This window comes from Vipera ursinii (genome assembly GCF_947247035.1).
Source record: "Vipera ursinii genome assembly, chromosome: 2".
Taxonomy (NCBI): domain Eukaryota; kingdom Metazoa; phylum Chordata; class Lepidosauria; order Squamata; family Viperidae; genus Vipera; species Vipera ursinii.
The window spans coordinates 239,509,242-239,530,680 of NC_139513.1; the positions used below are offsets into that span (position 1 = coordinate 239,509,242).

Here is a 21,439-nt window from a genome sequence, read left to right on the forward strand (position 1 = left end):
TGGCATCAACATGCCTCACCTGCTGCAGCTTCTATGAAACTCTAGCTTGCCCATTTGTAAGATGCATGCAGAAAGATGCTAGGACTTCTAACCTACTGGCATATGAGGAGCCACAATTTCTCCCAGAATTACTGGAGCATTAAATGGCATTTAATATTTTTTTTAAAAAAAAATGAGAATGCCATTACAAATCTGTGTAATGTTTTAAACAAGGCAAAATAATAATCCTAAAGAAGTACGGTGATATTCATGCAGAACCTAAGGCTTACATCGTTTTGACCAAGGTTCTTGCAGTGTGTCAGAAAGGCTCTATTATTCTTTTACTAGTCTCGGCCAGTATTAAGAGGAGCTTTCCTGCTCTGTGAACATTTTCTGCAGTTGGTTATACTGAAATATGAACATCGCTTGACTGTTTTCCCATATTGAGCTTTGAACTTTTTCCCTGCTTCCTTTGAGATTAATTTTGTGCACCTTAACCTACTGCCATTCACTGAGGCAGAAGGTTAGGATCCTGTTACTGCAATCGGAGGCTTGACACTCTTTGACACAGTTCAAGAGATCACTGTCAGGGCTGAAGGAAAAGGATTTTAGGCATGTAATAAAAAAAAAAATGAAATGGCCCATTGGTTTTAAGAGCTAAAATGTACTAGAACTGGAAATAGAGCCTGTTGCAACCAAAGAGGAAATAACTTCATTATACTCTCCTGAGGTAGTTGAAGCCTAGGCTGAAAGATTTATTATTTTATTTTAAAAACTTATTCCAGAGAAAAGAAACGAGAGCACTGAGAGGTATTACAACAGAATAAACATCACAAATCAAACTGACTGAAAGTTGTGGCTGGGTTCTCACTGTAAGCTAGATGAAACTGATGGAGGATTGGATCGCTGTGGTTCAAAAAAAACTAGGACCCCAGTCATTGCATCAGCGTGTTGTTTGAGCCAGACCATCACATTAAGTCAAAAAATGATTTATTTTGGCATGCAATGTTTTTATACAGAAATTATCTTTTTAAAAATATGTCAATTAGAGATAGAGCATAACGTATATGTAAAATGAAAATGTCCAGTGCAAATGTTTTGGATCTAAAATTATACTCACTAGAGTCGGTGGTATGTAATTTAATATGAGTAGGTCTTCTTCCAAGCATTACTAACTCTAAATCCAGCTCAGTGACAGCTAGGTATATGCATGGGCTCTGGACCAGTAGATAGAATAGATCTTTTAGAGTAGTCTTCTAAAGCAAGTTAAGTTAATAAAGATGTTAAGTGACCTGGCGCAATGTTGAATGGACCTCTTTTGTTGGATATCATGAATCGTAGCATGGAAGGTATTCTTCATCACTGTGATAACTGTATTTGGGGGAGGGAGGTTTGGTTGGTTTTTTAAAAAATCTTGCTAAGAACATTAAACATTTCCAGTAAGGTTTTCAGTTAAAAAAAAATCAAAAGGCTGAATAAGTGGATGTACTCAACAGCCATCAGTATATCTTTGCAAAACAAAGCTATACATATGCTCATGTCAACAAATGAATGCATCAATACTATTAAAGTGTATCCTATTCCACATGCTTAGAAGTGATCCTTCTGAATCGTGAATTGTGTGCATTATCAGAAACAGATTATAGAGAAAGAGTCCAAACAGCTATTGCTGAGTCTGCATGAAAACTGCACATTTGCTATAGACATTGGAGTGAAATATGCAGAAACTTGGCAGTCAGTACACTAACAAATCTGTAGACCTAACTGTCTTAGAAAGAGACAATTGAAAAATTGCAGATGACTTCTCTGACAAATTTACCTGAAACTAACATGAGTCGTATTCAGGGATCTTGTGGCAAGATATTAATATCCCAAGCACCTTATCCTACACTGTATGTGAATATTTGAATCATAAATTGATGTTGGCCAAATATAACCCAAATACACTCTGCCTCCCTCCTATTTAGAAAATTTTATGCAATCAAATTTATACGGAACATCACTAAATTTAACCCGCTATGAAAAAGGTCAGTAGCTTTAAAAGTCCAGATAATGTGTACAGGTAGTACTCGACCAGAATTTCTGTTGTAAAGCAAGAGAGCTGTTAAATGAGTTGTGCCCAATTTTAACATCGTTTTCGCCAAGGTGGTTAAATGAATCACTGAAGTTGTAAAGTGAATCAAGTGGTCATTAAGCGAATACAGCTTCCCCCACTGACTTTGCTTGCTGGAAGCTGGCTGGGAAGGTCCCGGATGGTGATCATCTGACCTGGGATGCTGCAGTTGTCGTAAATACGAGCTCATTGCTAAATGCCTCGATTCTGATCATGTGACTATGAGGATGTTGCTACAGTCGTAAGTATGAGTACTGATCATGAGTCACTTTTTTCAGTGATGTTGTAACTTCAAAAGGTCACGAAATGAATGGTTGTAAGGTGAGGACTATCTGCATATTTACCCATTTAGTATAATGTTATATTCTGTAAACTTAAATCTTTATCTTTTGTGTTCTGTATTTATTGACAGATGCTCCACTAAGCCTCAGTCATATTCTGTATTTGGAAAAAAAACCCTCCCTTTTTATTCAGTGTCTTCTTAAGTATGATAGAATAAACCAATAAAAGATAATGTCTTGATTCTGTAATATGGATTTTTCTTAACATTAGCCTTGTGTATATATAAGTGCAATATGTGTGTCTATATAAAAACAGCAGTGTTGATGCTGTTAGTATTACTGATAATCCTACCCCCATACAATAGTCTAATTGGCTGGGACTAATTGGCTGCATTTATTACTGGAAAATTTCCACAAGTCTTGTATGTTTCTTTAGCACCAATGCTTCAAGTTGCCTAATGATATATTAGTGTTTATATACTAAGATTAGGGATGGATAAAAATCTGTATTTTATAATAGTCTGTGGAAGTTTTATTGTAGATTGACAAAATAATCTGATTTTCAATTATTTAGTAACAGCTGCAAGAAAACAATTACACCCTGTAAATAATATTTTTGAAATGAAGAAAGCCTGGGGTAATTAAGAATAGATTTTTGTGTGAATGAATTGTCTGTTTCATATAGTTCTGGGGGAAAAATAAGCATGCTAGCCTTTCTTCCTTTCTTTTTTTCTTTCATTGTATTTCTTTTGCCTCAATGTTCTGGTTAATAAATCTTGGGATGCTGTTTTTTAAAAAAAACAGCGTTTTTACTTTAAATTAAAATTTAAGAAAGAATGTGTACATGTTATCTTGGAAATAACTGGTCAGTAGCAGTGGAGACATTATTTCAAGACAGGAAGTTGACATTGAACACAATAATTTCAGAATAAACATTTAGGATTGAGATGTGTAAATCTACAATCCAAAACATTCTGTAGCTTGAACCACAGTTCATTAAAATCAATGGAATTTATTTGTAAGTCAACATGGTAGGAATTGGACGGTGTACTGGGTTAAACTGGTTCTTGGTTTAAACTACACTTATTTCTGTTTAATAGCCAATGAATTTAATATTCCTAGGGAATTAAATTATTAAGTGCTGAAAATTGTGTTTTGAATTTTAGGTTGGTTCAGATATGTGTAGAGTTTTGTACAACGGGTTGATGATGAACTAACTGCTTGCTCAGTGAAGGCTAACAGTCTGTTATAATTAAGACAAATGATTGCTTGGCATTTGCTTCTGTTGTAAAAAGCTATAAAAATAGTAATAAAATAAATAAAAACTACTTCAATATTGGCCACGCCCAAATTAAAACACTTAAAAGATTAATTTACTCTACATCTTTTATACATCTTCTTTCATACCATATGACAGATATTGAAGTCTGGGTATGTAGCAAAATATTAAGAAGGGCTTGCTGTACTATATTGGATCATTGGTATCTTCAAAATCAAGTTAATGAGCATATGCTCCAAAGTACATTATAGAAGTATAGTTCCTAAATGAACAGTATGGAATGTGCAATTGATTACCCCAATGTAGAATGATTGCAGAAATGTTAATACTATCCCAAACTGCTGACTGGTTGAATGAATGGAACATTATTAACGCAAATTTGTTACGAAGATTGAAAACTACCTGTTCCTGCCTTGCCTTCTCCACTAATTTCGACTTAAGCAAGACCATTTCTACTTAAGCAAGTATTCAGAAAGAAGGGGAAAAAATTACATCCATTTATGTGATATTTCAAGCTAAACAGATCACCAAGCTCGCTAACATTTTCTATATATCTTTAATTATTTCTATAGGTGTCTATCCCTAAAATTGCCAGTTCTACACTTTTCTTTTGCAAAAATAAGTTGAGAATATATATTTATATATATATAGACTACTGCAATGCTCTGTACATGGGGCTGCCCTTGAGGACCACTTGGAGGCTTCAGCTGGTGCAGAATGTGGCCGCGCGAGTTGTGATGGGGGTCTCCTGATACTTCCATGTAACACCTCTTCTCCGCGAGCTGCATTGGCTTCCAGTTGCCCTCCGGGTGAGATTCAAGGTGCTGGTGATTACCTATAAAGCCCTAAATGGCATGGGTCCAGATTACTTACAGGAGCACCTGCTGCCGGTGTCATCTTCCCTTCGTTCTGTGCGCTCCCACAGAGAGGGCCTCCTCAGGGTGCTATCGGTCAGAGAGTGTCGGCTTGCGGCCTCCAGGGGGAGAGCATTCTCTGTGGGCGCGCCAGCCCTTTGGAATCAATTACCGGTTGAGCTCCGGATAGCTCCCGACCTTCGCTCTTTCCGCCGTGATCTGAAAACCTATTTATTTGAACAGGCCGGCCTGGTTTAAGGGTTTGGGGTATTTTTAATTATTTATTGTTAGGGCTTAATTAATTTAATCTTACTTTTAACTTTTGTATGTAATGCTTTTATTGCCCTGTACACCGGGAGAAGGGCGGTATAGAAATTCAATTAAATAAATTATTTATTTAGATAGATAGATAGATAGATAGATAGATAGATAGATAGATAGATAGATGGATGGATGGATGGATGGATGGATGGATGGATGGATGGATGGATGGATAGATAGATAGATAGATAGATAGATAGATAGATAGATAGATAGATAGATAGATAGATAGATAGATAGATAGATATACACACACACATTGCGCTCATTTTAATAGGAAGTAAAATGTAGATTTATTTTTTGAAGGTATAAAAAAAATTGTGCCCAGCCTCGAAATTGGAACTTAATGATTCAGTGAATATGGTGCTGCTTGAATAGACCAGAACTTGAGAGACCTGAGCCTGTATATCTAGAAAAATGACTTAGGTTTGTGGAAATAGTGTTAATGATTTTAAATTAGCTATGCTCATTGCAGGACAAGTGATAGGGATCAGGAAAGTGGAGCCTATTGATGTGCATCATTACAAGAGTACCTCAAATCAACAGCACTATATTGAGGAGATCATAGGAAAAAACAACCTTCATATTGCCTGATACCTAATAATAAATTATTATGCTTGATGTGAACTTTATAGTTGAAGAGAAATTGGTCTGGCAGCAACAAAGAGACTCGAATACCAAATCTGGCTTGCAAAAATCCAGATGACCACTAGATGGGAGGAAAGAGCAATGGAAAACTCTGACTCATAGCTCCTGCAGCCCAGGTCTTGTAGTTTTTAAAAAAGAATGTTTAGAGGTTCATTTTCAGGGTACACCATGTAGCCTTTCAATCCAAACTGGGAAAATAATTAGAGTAGCCAAAATGCAGTTCTTTTCACCCCAGTCTTTTGCGTATAAAAGTGTGATTTGTGGATTGAATAAAAAAAGATTTGGAAGCAAGAGATCAGAGAATGAAAGGTCTTTCAGTGGGGTTGAGTACAGTACAGTATAGATTTCCCAGTGAATTAAACTCCATTGTACCTGCAATTCATACAGTGATCAATGAATGTCTGCATGTCAAATATTTTCTCCTACATTAATCTCTGAATGTCACTTTTGGTGTTCTTCCCTATTTTCTTCTGGGCATTTCTGTTTCCTCTTGGTTGTCTTTTGGTTTCTCATTACAAGGTGTAAATTGTAAGACAGTCGTCATGTGTTGAAGTAACTCAGTTGTACTTGGGACTGCTGCAGCAGCCATATCAAGTTACTATCCTCAGCAGTATTTTTTAAGGAAATGAGATAAATCCTTACGATAGAGTCCTGAATCATTTTATACAGTGCCTTGAAATCTGTGTGAGTTTTATTTGTCTGTAATATAATATCCTTGTTTCTACTTTTAAAATATCTACTTCACAACTGCTTTGCTTCTGTAACTAACCTTCAGATAATAGCACAAAGTGAAGTGCAATAATACTATTAAGGTTACTCACTGTTTTTGCTCTTTTAAACTCTACAAAGTTGATTTGTTTTTAAAATCCTAGAAGTGTTGTGGAAGTAACCCTTAAAACTATTCATGCACCAAATACATGCTGATCATTATTTACTGACTAGAACAACTAATAGTGGGCATGTTATGTTTTGCAAAAGAGTGAATCGAGGTTTATTATTTATTATTTTATTTATTAATTTAATTTATATACTGCCCTATTCCCGAAGGACTCAGGGCGGTTCACAGGGCAAGTTAAAAACAATACAAAAAGAGAGAATAAAATAAGATTAAATTAATACAAACCCACAAAATTAAGATAACATTAAAATTAATTTTAATTTAATTTAATTTAATTATTTAATTTAATTTAATTTAATTATTTAATTTAATTAATTTAATTTAATTTAATTTAATTATTTAATTAATTTAATTTAATTTAATTTAATTATTTAATTAATTTAATTAATTTAATATAATTTAAAATCCCTCAGTCCAGGCCAGACAATTCAAACAACCAGGTTTTTAAGTCCTGGCGAAACAAGCGAAGGTCAGGGGCAGTCCGAAGTTCCATCGGCAGTTCGTTCCAAAGGGCGGGCGCACCCACAGAGAACGCCCTCCCCCTGGGAATCACCCGCCGGCAATCTCTAACCGGTGGAACCCTAAGGAGGCCCTCCCTGTGGGCGCGCACAGGACGATGGGAAGCTGATGCTGGCAGCAGGTGCTCCCTAAGGTAATCCGGACCCATGCCATTTAGGGCTTTATAGGTCATCACCAGCACCTTGAATCTCACCCGGAGGGCAACTGGAAGCCAATGCAGCTTGCGGAGAAGAGGTGTTACATGAGAGTATCGGGAAACTCCCATTACTAGTCGCACAGCTGCATTCTGCACCAGCTGAAGCCTCCGAGTGGTCCTCAGGGGCAGCCCCATGTAGAGAGCATTGCAGTAGTCTAACCAGTTCAAGGTTACTGAACAGGTTCAAGACACTGAAAGAATTTTCCTATTTCCTGATACTATCTCAAGATACATAACCTTTCAATGCAGTTTGCTTCCCATATTCACCTGTACAGAGAATTTGTAATTATTTAAGTGACATACTTCTATTTATATGAGGCTGTACAAAGAGGTAGATAATATGCTTGCAAAGAGCAGCCACGAATGAATTCAGAACTGTCACTACATAACTTTCAAGAAATTGTCAAGTATGAGATTGACTACTTCAGAAGTTCTGTTGTATCCCCCTTTATTCTTAATATAGAGCCACAACTGTTCTATTTTGCGTATAGGGGAATCTTTCCGCAGCTGTGTGGGGCTTTTCATTATTCCTTTCCACTTTCTCTATAGTTGAAGTGTGATGATCAGAACTGTGCGCAATATTTGAAGTGTTACCCCACCATCAACAACTTCTTAAAAGGCATTGCAATATTGGAAATTTAATCCTGTGATTCTTTTCCTACTGATCTCAGCTTGGGCTTACCTTTTTTAAAACAGTCCTATGTTATACTGATATTTTACTGAGCTGTTCACCTATCCTCTGTGATTGCTTTCTTATTCAGTCTGTGTCTACTCAATCTCCATCCGTTTATATGGGCTATATGAAGTTAGAATATTTTGCTTCACTTTATTCTTGCATATTTTAAGATACATAACATAATTTTATGCTAATCCGTAAAAGTTTTCAGAAGTATTTTTTGGCATTGTTTGCTGTTCCTCTTCATTTTGAACATTTCACAAAATTGTAAGCGAAGTTTAAAATCACCAAACACACCTATATATTACAATAATTTTGTGTTTCTACTTTTTTTGGGGGGGGGGGGTTGGTTCACAAAAGCGAAAGTGATAATCTCTGAGATCTGTATGAGTTGCCAGCACCATGATTGGAAAAGGATATTAATGAGGTATAAGATTAGAATAAATTACATGAATTAATAAATAATTCACAGTTACTCAGTAGGAGTCCTCCTACAGTCATACAAATATGGATCTTAATCAAAGAATATAAAGCTGTAATCTTATGCATATATATCTTAGAATAAGACCTAATTGAAAGGAGTAAAATGTATCTGTGATTAAACATGTATAAGATTTTTGATAAAAAATAAAAATAGATGTTGTGTGTGGTAGTACAAATAACCTATACAAGCTTGATAAAAAAAATCAGTTGTCAAAGTGTTCCTGCACTATATAAAATCAAGCTTTATCATCTGTAACTTTCAATAATTACCTTTTGCTTTACGCAAATAGATGTTTTAGCAGTATTTTTTTTTACAAACATGGCTTACTCTCTCCTTTCTTTCCCCATGGGCTTGTCAAAATGTAAATAAATGGATTGTTTCTTCCTTGAATCTATATCCATGCCTACTCACAATTTTATAAATATAGACACATCTTATGACCTACAAATTATTGTATTTACTGGAAGAACTATCAATAAGCACTTATTGGCTTACCTTGGGATACTGTTTTGCATTATACACTCTGCATACTATTATTTATTTAGCAATATTAAAATAATTTTAGAGTTTTAGAAAATTTACCAAATGTGAAGGAGCAAATGGAAATACTTTGCTGTAATATAAATAGAGGATCAAAGTGGATTCCTAGCTCATACTGGCTGAAAAACAGAAGCAGCTCTGCTTAATAAATTTCTATTTTATGTGACCTTATTTCTACTGTTTATTAAAACATAACATTATATAAAAGTGATAGAAAATGGTTTCTTTAGTTGAATGAATACCTTTTGTTGAGACTGACTATGCACTGATTCTTTCTGCAGTGGCTAAAAAATCCTGGCCCCCAACATGAGAAACGGACTTTGTTTGGGGACATGGTGTGCTTCTTGTTTATAACTCCATTGGCTACTATCTCCGGCTGGTTGTGTCTGCGCGGAGCAGTGGACCATCTGCACTTTAGTAGTAGGCTAGAAGCTGTTGGGCTCATTGCACTCACTGTCGCACTCTTCACAATTTACCTCTTTTGGACACTAGTAAGTAGTCTTTTGTTTCAACTTCTATTTACATTAGAGTATGATCAATTTTATGTTATTCTGGGAACATCTGATGACAGTTATTGTTGTGTGAGAAAAGATCAAACTGCTTAATTTGAATAACAGCTTCATAATATATCTTGAAATCATGAGTGGCTTGGTGGCCTAGAGGTAGAACTCTCGCTAAACACTTAGGCAGCTGGGAGTTCGATCCTAATTGGCAGCAGATACTTCTCTCTCTGGGCGCAGTGAGTAATTGCCGGCTGTGAACTCCATGCAAGCGTCAGGAAGGGCATCTGGCCAGTAAATGCTCAGCTCCAATCAGTTGCCCTAACCTCACCCCGAAGCAAGGGATTGTAGGGTCATTAAAAGAAAATGTATATTTATACAAATATAAATCAATAGCATACAAACAACATTTGGTTCTTTTTGGTTGGATCTGGAATGGTTTGCACTCCAGTAGTTCTTAGAATGTTCTTGGCTGGGAGAAATGGCAGAATTATTTTGTAACATTCCCCCCATCCCTCCTCTACCTTTCCACTGTTCTAGAACATATTGTTAGAAATTATAAAGACTTCAGAATGAGGACATATTTAACAAACAGTATCTCTTCCCTTTCTACCACAGAAATTGGTCTGTGGTATTAGATGCATTGTTTAGATTAAAATGTCTTCCATCTGTAGACAGATGGCTTTGGATCCAAGCCAGTATTTGGAAAGGCCTAATGATGAGACTTTAGCCACACTACAGTGAGTAAATGGAGGGAAAAACCCTAATGAAATAAATCAGCGCTGGGAAAATAGGTAGCAAAATATTTGCAGACATCATCAACATCATATCTATGCAGCAAGGAAAAGATAAACAGATTTCCTTTCTCTTTTGGCACTAATAATGGGCAGACTGAAAGTAAATCTCGGAAATCTTACCCAGCATGCTTTGTTTTCTCTACGTTTGGGATGGGCAGCATCAGGGAGAGATTCATCTGATACAAGCCTGCTTCTCATTCTAATGTGAATTGTGAGACACCTGCATTTACCTCCAGACCAGAAACTTGAGACATTGCTCATCCTTCCTAAATAAGCTTTTGTGGACATTGTTCAGGACTAACAAAGTATAGTGCTCTGAACAAGCTATAGTAGGAAAGATCTGAGCTGTCTTTTTCGTTCGCGATTGGTAATAAGAAACATTTTTCAAGCCTCAGTAGATTTCAGAATAACAAGTCTGGAGCTTTTAGTTAAACCTGAATCAGAAAGCTATGTTAGACACCACCAAACAGTTTCTGCCGTGTAACCTTGTACACTAATATATTTTGAAACACGAGCTCTTTCATCCTCCAGACATCCAGATGTCTCAAATATGGAGGAAGAATTGAGAATGTGATCCTTTTAGAATTGTTGAATTACTTAAAATGGGCTGATTGATTTTCCCTGCTGAACAAGTGTGAAGAGAATGCAGTCAATCTTCCCAGTTGAAAAGCATCTGCAGGAAAGAAGCGGTGGCTCCTATAGCAGAGATGCATCAACTCCACAGATGCTTTCATAAAGAAAAGAAAACCACTTTTTTACTTACTGTCCTCTGTCCCGTAATATCATTATAGGATAGACATTTTTATATAGATTTTAGTCAACATCGCTTTCGAGTTGAGTACTCATATAGGAAAGACTAAAGAAGAAAAAGAACTGCATCTAGTGCCATGACTCCCACTTGTGCCAAAAGACTTTCCTTTCCTGTCAGGTATGCTGCACGCTTGTGCTTCCCCAGATATGCCTGCTGTGGTTCAGCAGCCATCAAGAACAGATTCCAGTGTGCAGCTTCATGGGAGAAGGTATCCTTACTGCGCAGACATCATTAGACAGAAGTCAGACTTGAAAAATAGTAAACAGAAGTGCTGTCCTCTCCATAAAAAAAGGAAACATGTTCTGCTTAATCTCTCCCCCCCCACCCCAAAAGATCTTACTTTCATTATTGGTTTCAGCAGTGTGCAGCCACTAATCTACAAAAAAATGTGTTGTTATCTTGACATAACATGGAAAATTCTTATTCAGACAATCACTGCATAATCTTCCAACAGCAAGGAATGGTAGTCAATTATCGTCTCTCTCTTGCTTCTCTGTTATTCCCTGCTATTCATCTTGTTATGATTGTAAACTTCTGCTCATCTGTTTTCTCCTTTCCTTATTTTCCTTATTTTTGAATGCCATTCGAAATATTTTTAGTTGGGACTAAGCTCCATTAAGCTGAAAGAAATTTATATCTGAGTAGAAGTGCAGTGTTTTTCCCCCAATGTTCATTCTTAATTATTTTACTTTGTTCCTATGCATACCTTCCAATTCCTTAGTTTTCTGCAATTTCTGTTTCACCAAACTGTTATTAATAATGTATGCTAGCTTTTGAAGGTCACCAACTTTCTGATACTTGGTGTTTGCAGTTTTCTCTAATCCATAAAAGAAAGAAAGTTGAAAATACGTTAGTTCAATCCCAAATAATAAGTTCCATCTTTAATTTCTACTTTTGCTCTTAGTAGTTCTTGTGCTGTCTCTAATTGGAGAGAACTGGAATGAAAAAAAAAATATAGGGTGCATATTTGGTTGGTCTTGTTCTATGTTTTCATTGTATTGCTTTTCAATCCCATTATGGTTTCTTTATCAAAACTGCATGCATTTTAGCATTTACGTTTACGTTTACGTTTACGTTTTATTTAATTTATATCCCGCCCTTCTCCCTGGGGACTCAGGGCGGTTCACAGGGCATATAAATAAAAATACAATACTATACAAAAGTTAAAACAGAGATTAAATCAATGCCCAATTAAAAAACAATAATACAATCTAAAATAACAATTTAAAACCCAGCTCCCCCATCAGGCCAGACCAGCCAATTCAAACAGATGGGTCTTCAGACCACGACGGAAAGTTCGGAGGTCCGATGCCGTCCGGAGCTCCACCGGCAGTTGGTTCCACAAAGCCGGGGCACCCACAGAGAAGGCTCTCCCCCTGGGGGCCGCCAGTCGGCATTCCTTGACCGGAGGCACCCTGAGGAGGCCCTCTCTGTGGGAACGCACAGGGCGGAGGGGAGTTGAAGCCGGCAGCAGGTGGTCCCCGAGGTACCCCGGACCCATGCCATGTAGGGACTTAAAGATCATAACCAAGACCTTGAACCTCACCCGGAAGACAACTGGTAACCAATGCAGCTCGCGGAGCAAAGGTGTAACATGGGAGTACCGGGAAACTCCCAAGACAACTCTCGCGGCCGCATTCTGTACCAGTTGGAGCCTCCGAGTGGTCTTCAAGGGAAGCCCCATGTAGAGAGCATTACAGTAGTCAAGGCGAGAGGTCACGAGCGCATGAGTGACCGTGCACAGGGCATCCCGGTCCAGATAGGGCCGCAACTGGCGCACCAGGCGAACCTGGGCAAAAGCCCCCCTAGTCACGGCCACTACATGATCTTCTAGGGTAAGCCGTGAATCTAGGAGGACTCCCAAGTTGCGAGCCCTATCCACGGGGGGTAAGAGCTCACCCCCCATAGAAAGAGATGGAACATTTTGAATGTCCCGGGATGCCGGAATGCACAGCCACTCAGTCTTGTCAGGGTTGAGCTGAAGTCTGTTCCTCCCCATCCAGACCCGAACCGCCTCCAGGCAACGGGACATCACAGCGAGGGCATCACTGGGGTGGTTTGGGGTCGAAAAGAAAAGTTGGGTATCATCGGCATATTGATGATACCCAACTCCAAAACCACGAATGATCTCACCCAGCGGTTTCATGTAGATGTTGAACAGGAGAGGCGAGAGAACCGACCCCTGAGGAACTCCACAAACGAGAGACCTAGGGGCCGATCTCTGCCCCCCTGCCAACACCGACTGCGAACGTCCCAGGAGATAGGAGGAGAACCACCGAAGAACCGTGCCTCCCACTCCCAATCCCCTGAGACGCCGCAGCAAGATACCATGGTCGATGGTATCGAAAGCCGCCGAGAGGTCTAATAGGACTAGGACAGAGGAATATCCCCTGTCTCGAGCCCTCCAGAGATCATTCACCAGAGCGACCAATGCCGTCTCCGTGCTGTACCCGGGCCTGAAACCCGATTGGTAGGGGTCCAGATAATCCGCTTCATCCAGGACCAGAGGGAGCTGATGCGCCATTTATTTTAAGAACCTTTGAATAAGGTGAATATTCCTGATAGAAAAAGTAATTCATTGACAGCCCATCTGTATAAATAAAAGCATTTCATACTAGATGGACCACATTTGTTTTACTCAGCATTCATAATGCTGTTTGATATATTTTCTCTTGAAAGGCATGTGGACTTACAAGATCCTTCTATGAATTTTTGGCACTGAAGAAATCTTTATAATAAGTCTATGAAATATGGATGACAAAAATCCACACAGTCCCCAGAGAGCAACAGAGTATTATAAAAAGTTATTAACCTTTTGCTGTTCCCAGTAGTCATTTTTTTTGCTTTCCAGATCTGAGAGTCCTATTTAGAATCTCCATTTTGATCTACTTCATGCACTGTTCCTGAGAGTATTAGCAAAAATAACCTTAGCCAGTTGATTCAGATGATGCTATAGCTATTGTATCTGCCTATTTAGCATAGGAGTTCTAGATCAGAAATTATATTAGTTGCTATCTTATTTTTCCGATAGAGAACCAACTTTGGGAGGAAATAGTATTACCACTTTTCCCAGGCTTAGGGAAAGATAGCTGTAAGGTCACATTGTCTATCTGGGAATTCTGGGAATTGCAATCCAACATAAGTGGCATAGCAAACAGAGACTGAGAATTTTTGCACACTCGATCATTTATTTTCATTGTTTACACCTACGCCTTTGTGTACCCAAAATTGCAAGGAATAAAGATTTGGGAAGTAAGCTTGCAGAGCAGAAAAAAAGGAAGAGGTTATATTCCTCTTCCAGAAATTCTGAGATAACTACATGTCACTGTGAAGCCAGAAGGCCATCCACATATAAGAAAAAGCCATCAGCTATATCTGTGATTATGATTGACTCTTCATGAAAAACATAAAAAATAGGTGTGACTGGGGTAGGAGTGGACAATTAAATAGGCCAGAATGTAGGAGTAGACAAGAAACTTTGAATGTCCTATGGATCCTTTGTATTTTCCATCCTGGCAACCAACCATTTCTTCAGGTTGCTTTCATTTTTTCAGATTCTTATTTAGAGTCCAATAGGCTAAAAATATAAACAGATTATAAGGAAGATCACAGAAATACCAAACTACCTTCAGCACACTAAATCTTGCTCTAACATTGTGCCCAAGTCATATGGGAAAATGACTTGTTTGAAAAGGATCCTGCATATGGAACGGATGTAAAGAAAAATGAAAGAAGCTATAGAACAGTATTTTTCAAACCTGGCAAGTTTTAAGATGTGTGGATTATAGCTTTCTTCATATCACGGTGGCTAGGGTCTTTGAGTTGAAATCCACACGTCTTAAAAGTTGCCAAGTATGAAAAAAATAGCACTATAGAACAAGAGTTTCTGACAGCAATTCCATGCATACATTTTGGAGCAGGTAAACTAATGTGTTCTACCCTAAGTCTGCTTGCATGTATGGATTGCTTTACAGTTATATGCATTCCAGCTTTCTACATGTCTTCAACCTTAGGAACATCTTCCTTTTATTGTTGGAACAGGTAAATTGGTTTTGGCTGAATCTATTTGCCCTACTTTTATGAACATCAAGACAGTCTTTCCTCCAGACTAGAGACTTGTTGTGTTTCATGTGGAAATAAAATGAAAACGTTTAGCTTCTACCATTCAGGTCCATAAATGCTAATCTGAAAAGCCATGTTTAATTTTACTCCAAATATAACAAAATTTGATGGGTCAGTATTTCAGTAATACTTGTGATTTGATTTTAAAGGGAAAAAACTCATTACTTTCAAAATCAAGAGCTTTGGAGAAAAGTATCAGAAGATTTTGAACATTTGGTTTGGAGGATTTTAGTTTCAAAATAATGTTCTAACCACAGTTCAGGATTAATTTCAGTTTATCAATATGTGTGTGTGTATACATATACAGTATCCATACATACTTATCACACACACTGTCATCCAGCAAGAGAGATCATGCACCTTGGTGTTGCAACACCCTTAATATGTGTCTGCCTTTCAGGGCGTGCAGTTGGAAGCTACAACTGGTAGAGAATGCAGCAGCCAGGCTGTTAACAAGAGAATCTTATTATTGCAGAGTTTCTCCTGTTCTGTGATCACTGCACCGGTTACCATTAGTCTGAGCATAGTGCTAATTATCACCCATAAATCCTTCTGCAGTCTAGAGAGGTTGTGCCCAAGGAATATAGATCAGAAGGCAGCTCTTCTCAGTAATGGCTGCCATATTATTTATGTATTTGTTTATTAAATTTATATCTTGCCAACTTCAAGCAGACAAATGAAATTAAAATATCCATGGGATTACACAAATGTAGTACAGTAAAACATGCAGGATAAAAGGCATTATGACAATAGTGTTAAGATGTTCACAAAGAAAAAATACTAATACTAAATCACAGCAGTACTCATATAAGAAAATCTCAAGTTTGTTGTCAAAAATCACTAGTAAGATTAAATTTAGCCAGCAGAAACTCTCAGGGGAAAAAAAATCAGTGTAAGACTTCTGGAAAGCCATCACAGTAAGAACAAGTATAACACTGTCAGGGATGCTGTTCTGTAAGTCCTGTAATGGAAACAAGGAGTCCCTGGGGGCTTCTCCGATCTATGATGAACTTACAGGATGGCTCAGTTTAGTTGAGAAATGTGTGCCTCGTCCCTTCTCTTCTGACATTTTAAAGAGCACCGGAAATCATTTTCTTTGGTCCCTTAGGAGAAATTATGGCAGGAGCATTATTAATGATCTACTGAGGTATATACCATCTAGAGTCTCTTAGATTTGAGTTGGTAAAAAAACAAATGTTTGTTAAATAAATAAAATGTCTATTTAAATCAACTAGTGGAAACTGCTCAAACCAATTTTTGACTGGAATAGTTTTTGACTGGAAACTTCCTTTAGTTTCAATAAATTTATTGTATGTTATTTCCATAACATATGCAGAGTCAGTCTTCCAGAAAAAAATGGCAAGAAAAGTTCTACTCTGTCTAAAATAATAGGCAGGCTATATGAATATCTTTCTCATTATTTATATTATCTGGTACAGTTCTCCTGTTGTGCGGCTACAAGTCAACAAATGTACATAAACAAAAATGTAGATAAACAATATATGATACACTGAAAAGGACAGATTTTAAAAGTTATATATCCCAAAGTATATTTCATATTAGGAAGTATGTAGGATATATTTTCTGGAAAGTATGCCATGACCATATTTTATTGGCTCTTAATTGCTACCCAAATATGCATTTTAAATTACAGTTGGAGAGCTGAATCCAACAGCTCATGAGGGTCCTTTTCATCAAGCTTTGGAAATTTCCTGTTGCTGTCCTCTTCCTACAGCTTTCTCAAATCCCCTTGGGAAAGTTGAGAGGTTTGGGAAGCACCTGAGGGTTTATTTCATGATAAGGATCTTAATTTGCAAACTTCAGATCAGAATATAACTTAAATTATCTCTGATCATTAAAAATGCCTTTCATCCAGGAGTGTTGCTTTACACATACATGGGGAGGTGATAAGCCTAAACCAAACATGGGCTCCCATTGGTATATTGAATATACAGTTTCAGGGACATGGTAGGTGCATGGTTTATGTTGCTTGCCAGATGGGAGAACATTTCTTATCCTGTTATGATTTCAGTGAGAATGGGGTGCATTAATGAAGCAATGTGCTCTCAGAAAAGAAGTTTCAAAATTTCAACAACAGGGCTTCAGTCTAATAGGAGATGATAGATGATAGATGGATAGGCAGACAGACAGACTGACTGACTGACATTAAATCCCAATACAGCAGACATGTCAAACACAAGGCCCGGGGGCCAGATCCGGCCCGCGAAGTGGTTTCATGTGGCCCGCGAAGCCATCCTGGAAACAGTGAGGGAACGGTCCCTGCTGCCTTGGCCCTGGCCCAGAGACCCTCCTTCTGCCAGAGACCCTCAGATCTGTCCCACTCCTGCCCAGGCCCCCATAGGCACCCTTGATGCCAACGATGTAGAGCTGGCCACGCCCACCCAGTAGGCCATACACACTCTAGCCATACCCACCCGGCCCCCTGAGGGTAACCGCAATGCTGATGCGGCCCTCAATGAAATTGAGTTTGACACCCCTGCAATACAGTTTCCATTTAACCAATTGCCGCATAACAGTTTTGCAATATCTTGGATTATAGTTTATTACCTCATGCTAGGACCCCAAATCATGATTTTTTTTAACACAATGGCATATGTCTGTGCAAAATTGACACTGAAATGGTATGGTAATCCTTACAGTCTTGTTAAAAAAAATTTTTCAGGCAAACAAAAAAGTCATTTTATTGTCCATTTTCAGTCCACTAATACAACTGTAGGACAGGAGGTTGGGCACAATTCAGATGAATCTTATTCAGTTTCATGTACTTGGATGAAAAAGCTCAAACTCATATTGCCAAAATAATTACATAAAACGATTAGATTTTAAGTTCTAGTTAAGTTTGATATTGAATCAGGCTGCTGGTTTTCAGATGTGATTCTAACAGTTGGAGTTTCTTAGTAGCCTTATTGCAGTTTATGTTACCACAAGTAAAGAGTTTAAAATGTATCAAATATGCAACCTGCATCAGGTTAACTGAACCCAATACATTTTATAATCCATGACGCTTGGCTGAATCCACTCATCTAATTAAACTATATTTACAGTCTTTGCTTATGGCATAATTTGGCTTTGAGACTTCACCATAGATAGTCCAGAACTCCAGAGGTGTTCAGTGTTGTGATGTACAGTGCTGTGGTATTACATATTGTTCATTAATACGTTGTCTTTTATAAGATATACTTCAGAGCGGTTACCATTTTTTCCCATTGGCCTTCCTATTAAGCCATGTATAAATAAAACCTTGCCATCTGGGTGAGTAACGCTGCTGTATCTCAATGATGTAAGAATTTAGTGGAGCAATTATTTTGAGAATAGAGATCCATACATTTCAAAGGAGCTATTTTCTATCATTCCTAAATAAGACCCTGTTTTTCTCAAAGACTGCTGATTACCCCTTTAAATGAATCTAAGCATTGTTTTCATTATCAATGAACAAATATCATCTCTGTTTTAGGCAGGAAGGGTCCTGGACCCAAGTTTCTGATTTTTTTAAAAAAAATGATGAAGAACAGATCCTGCTTTCACATTGAGTTTGAATTTTATAACTAATTTTATAAATTTACAAAAATGTTTAGTCAAAATGTTTTTTAGAAAACCCAAAAGATTTAGAAATGGTTGTGGAATTTACACAATTTTGCTATCAACCAACAACATTGCAAACTGTTAACTGAAGACTTTCCTTACAAAATGCAAAGTTGAGTTTCTGGATTTGAGTACCGTAGCTGACATTGCTTAGGCATTGGCTGTAGGCAAGAACTCATTGTAAACAGCCTACCAGGCTTAACTAGGTTTATTGGTTTGTCATTATATTATATAATATAATAATATTATATTATAATTATATAATATATATAATTCAAAGGGACGCGGTGGCTCAGTGGGTTAGGTCACTGAGCTTGTTGATCAGAAGGTCAGCAGTTTGGCGGGTCGAATCCCGAGTGCCGCGTAACAGAGTGAATGCCTGTTACTCGTCCCAGCTTCTGCCAACCTAGCAGTTCGCAAGCACGTAAAAATGCAAGTAGAAAAATAGGGACCACTACGGTGGGAAGGTAACAGCGTTCCGTGCGCCTTTGGCGTCTAGTCATGCCGGCCACATGACCACGGAGACGTCCTCGGACAAACGCTGGCTCTTCGGCTTTGAAACGGAGATGAGCACTGGCCCCTAGAGTCGGAAACGACTAGCACACATGTGCGGGGGAACCTTTACCTTTACCTTTACTATATAAGAATTGCCCATCTCCCTTACAGAAGGCCTCTGAGCAGTGTACAATAAAATATCAAAAGCATAAAAAATAGTATGTAAAATTTAAAAGAGACAAAGAATCTTAAAAATTGACTAAAAAGTGTGGGGAGGGCTTTCAGGGCACCAACTAACCTGCCAGTTGTGTGTTCATCTGTGTGCCCCAGGCAAGGCTGCAGAGCCATGTTTTCATGCCTTTCTGGAAAGCCAGGAGAGTGGGGCTCTGCCTCATCTCCAGGTTGAGTCTTCCACAGGCTAGGGGCAACGGCGGAGAAGGCTCTCTTCCTGGACGCTGCCAGTCAGAATTCTTTGGCTGACGAGATCCATCTTCCCTGCCTGACTAGGTGGGATGGGCTGACCTAATGGGATGATGTTTTCCTGTGAAAATGCCTTAAATATTCAATGAGGACCTGGCTTATAATGCAAAAATTGCTGGAAAAACTATCCTTTCTATAACAGAGAGGGACTCTAGGAAAGAATCTTAGTAACTTAAGGAAAAGCCGATAAATGTAGATAGCCTGTGGTATTATTGTTCCACGAGTGAGCATGGGTAATGAAAACAGAGTCTTCCACAGATGGCTAAGGAACCGCAAAGCTACACTTTTTCTGTCTTCCTGATATCTCCTCTTTAAGAGGGAGTTCTTAGTCACACCAGCCCTGAAACTGATACACAATAATTACCGTAGTTCCTTCACAATGAGTTTTATAAATAGTCCTTACCTTCTCCTATCCTGGGCTCGGAAAATGGCATTGTGGAATCTGCCTACTATCCCTCTATCACCACTATCACACATCCAATCGGAAGAATTTGAAAATCTACTGGCCGTTATAGAAATGCTATCACAACAGCTTGAAAGAACTCTGATCATTTAAATCTCTTTACAAATGGGTTATTAGACATATTACTTCCTAACTATGTTGTCACTATTATCCCAATACATTGACCTGTCTGAAATAAAATTTGGATATTTCCAAAGAAAGACATTGCCAAACATATTACTGCATAATCCAAATACCAATCTGAAGAAAATTACTTTACTTTGTTGCATAGCAAGGTAACATATTTTTAAAAGGAATGATACTCCAAACTATCACCTTTTTTTAAAAAAAACTTAAGTTCAGAGTACAGTTCTTGAATTCACTGAAATTATTTACAAAGCGATCCTAAATCAACCGACCTATTGCCAGTATCTTTTAGCTCCATTAGCTGCTATAGAAAATGAAAATTAGATTAAATATTACAGAAGCAGATTGAAAATTTTTAAATCCTTTCAAGACTTCCTTGAAGTGCATGTTGAATTGAGAAGAACTGGAGTTAAAAGAGAACCATTCAGGTTGAAGCACAGTAACGCAATTTGTATTAAAAGGCTCTTTTCTTCCGAGTGTGTTTCTCTGGTTATCTTAACCATAGATATTTCTCTTTATTTTCTTGCAGGTATCCTTTAGGTATCACTGTAGATTATACAATGAATGGCGTCGGACCAATCAAAGAGTTATCCTTCTCATCCCAAAGTCTGTCAGCATCCCTTCTACCCAGCAGTCTTTGCTGGGCCTGCATTCAGTCAAAAGGAACTCAAAAGAGACCATTGTCTAATTGTGATAATCTTGTCCAGAGGCCACGAACTATAAGAGTGTAGCATCATAGTTGGAAAGACACTTTTTGTAGAAAAAAAAGACATGACTGTTGCAATTTAAATCATGGATGCTGCAATCATATGATATTTGCTAAGCTGCCAAACATGTCTAAAATTTAGCAGATACTGTATGGAATTTTCCAACACATGTTGATAGCTGCATCACTAGGGATACAACTCTTTTCTAATTGTGATTAAAAACTATGATGGCAAACACTGCAAAATATGTGAATTGTATTATTTCTGAGACAGGTCCAGATATCTTCTGTGCTGCATTCTCCCTTCCTATATTTAGACTAATTAAGGAGAATTGGAGGATGCTTTAAGAAGTATAATGACATGTTGAGTATGTGAAAGAGAGCACATGTATACAAAACCCATTTGTCACACAGCCGTACTAGGTCCAGAGACAGCTAAAAGAAAAATTCTCAGTGGAAGGCTAATGAAAAGTTTTATAGCCTAATGTCTTGAGAAAAAAATTTGAAGGGTTTGTAATTACCTATTAAGCACAATTCCCCCCAAAATG

At 37.9% G+C, this 21,439-nt stretch overlaps 1 protein-coding gene across 2 annotated transcripts in view; it reads left to right on the top strand.

Moving 5' to 3' along the window:
• Positions 1 to 21,127, top strand: part of MARCHF3 (membrane associated ring-CH-type finger 3) — a 139,426-nt gene extending 118,299 nt beyond the window's left edge. For both annotated transcript variants that reach the window (XM_083354535.1, XM_083354534.1), the window contains 2 exons: positions 9,070 to 9,279; positions 20,715 to 21,127. In XM_083354535.1, coding sequence (XP_083210661.1) covers positions 9,070 to 9,279; positions 20,715 to 20,873 — 369 coding nt within the window. In that variant the 3' untranslated portion in view covers positions 20,874 to 21,127. The remainder of the gene's footprint in view (positions 1 to 9,069; positions 9,280 to 20,714) is intronic.
• Positions 21,128 to 21,439: the final 312 nt, after the last annotated feature.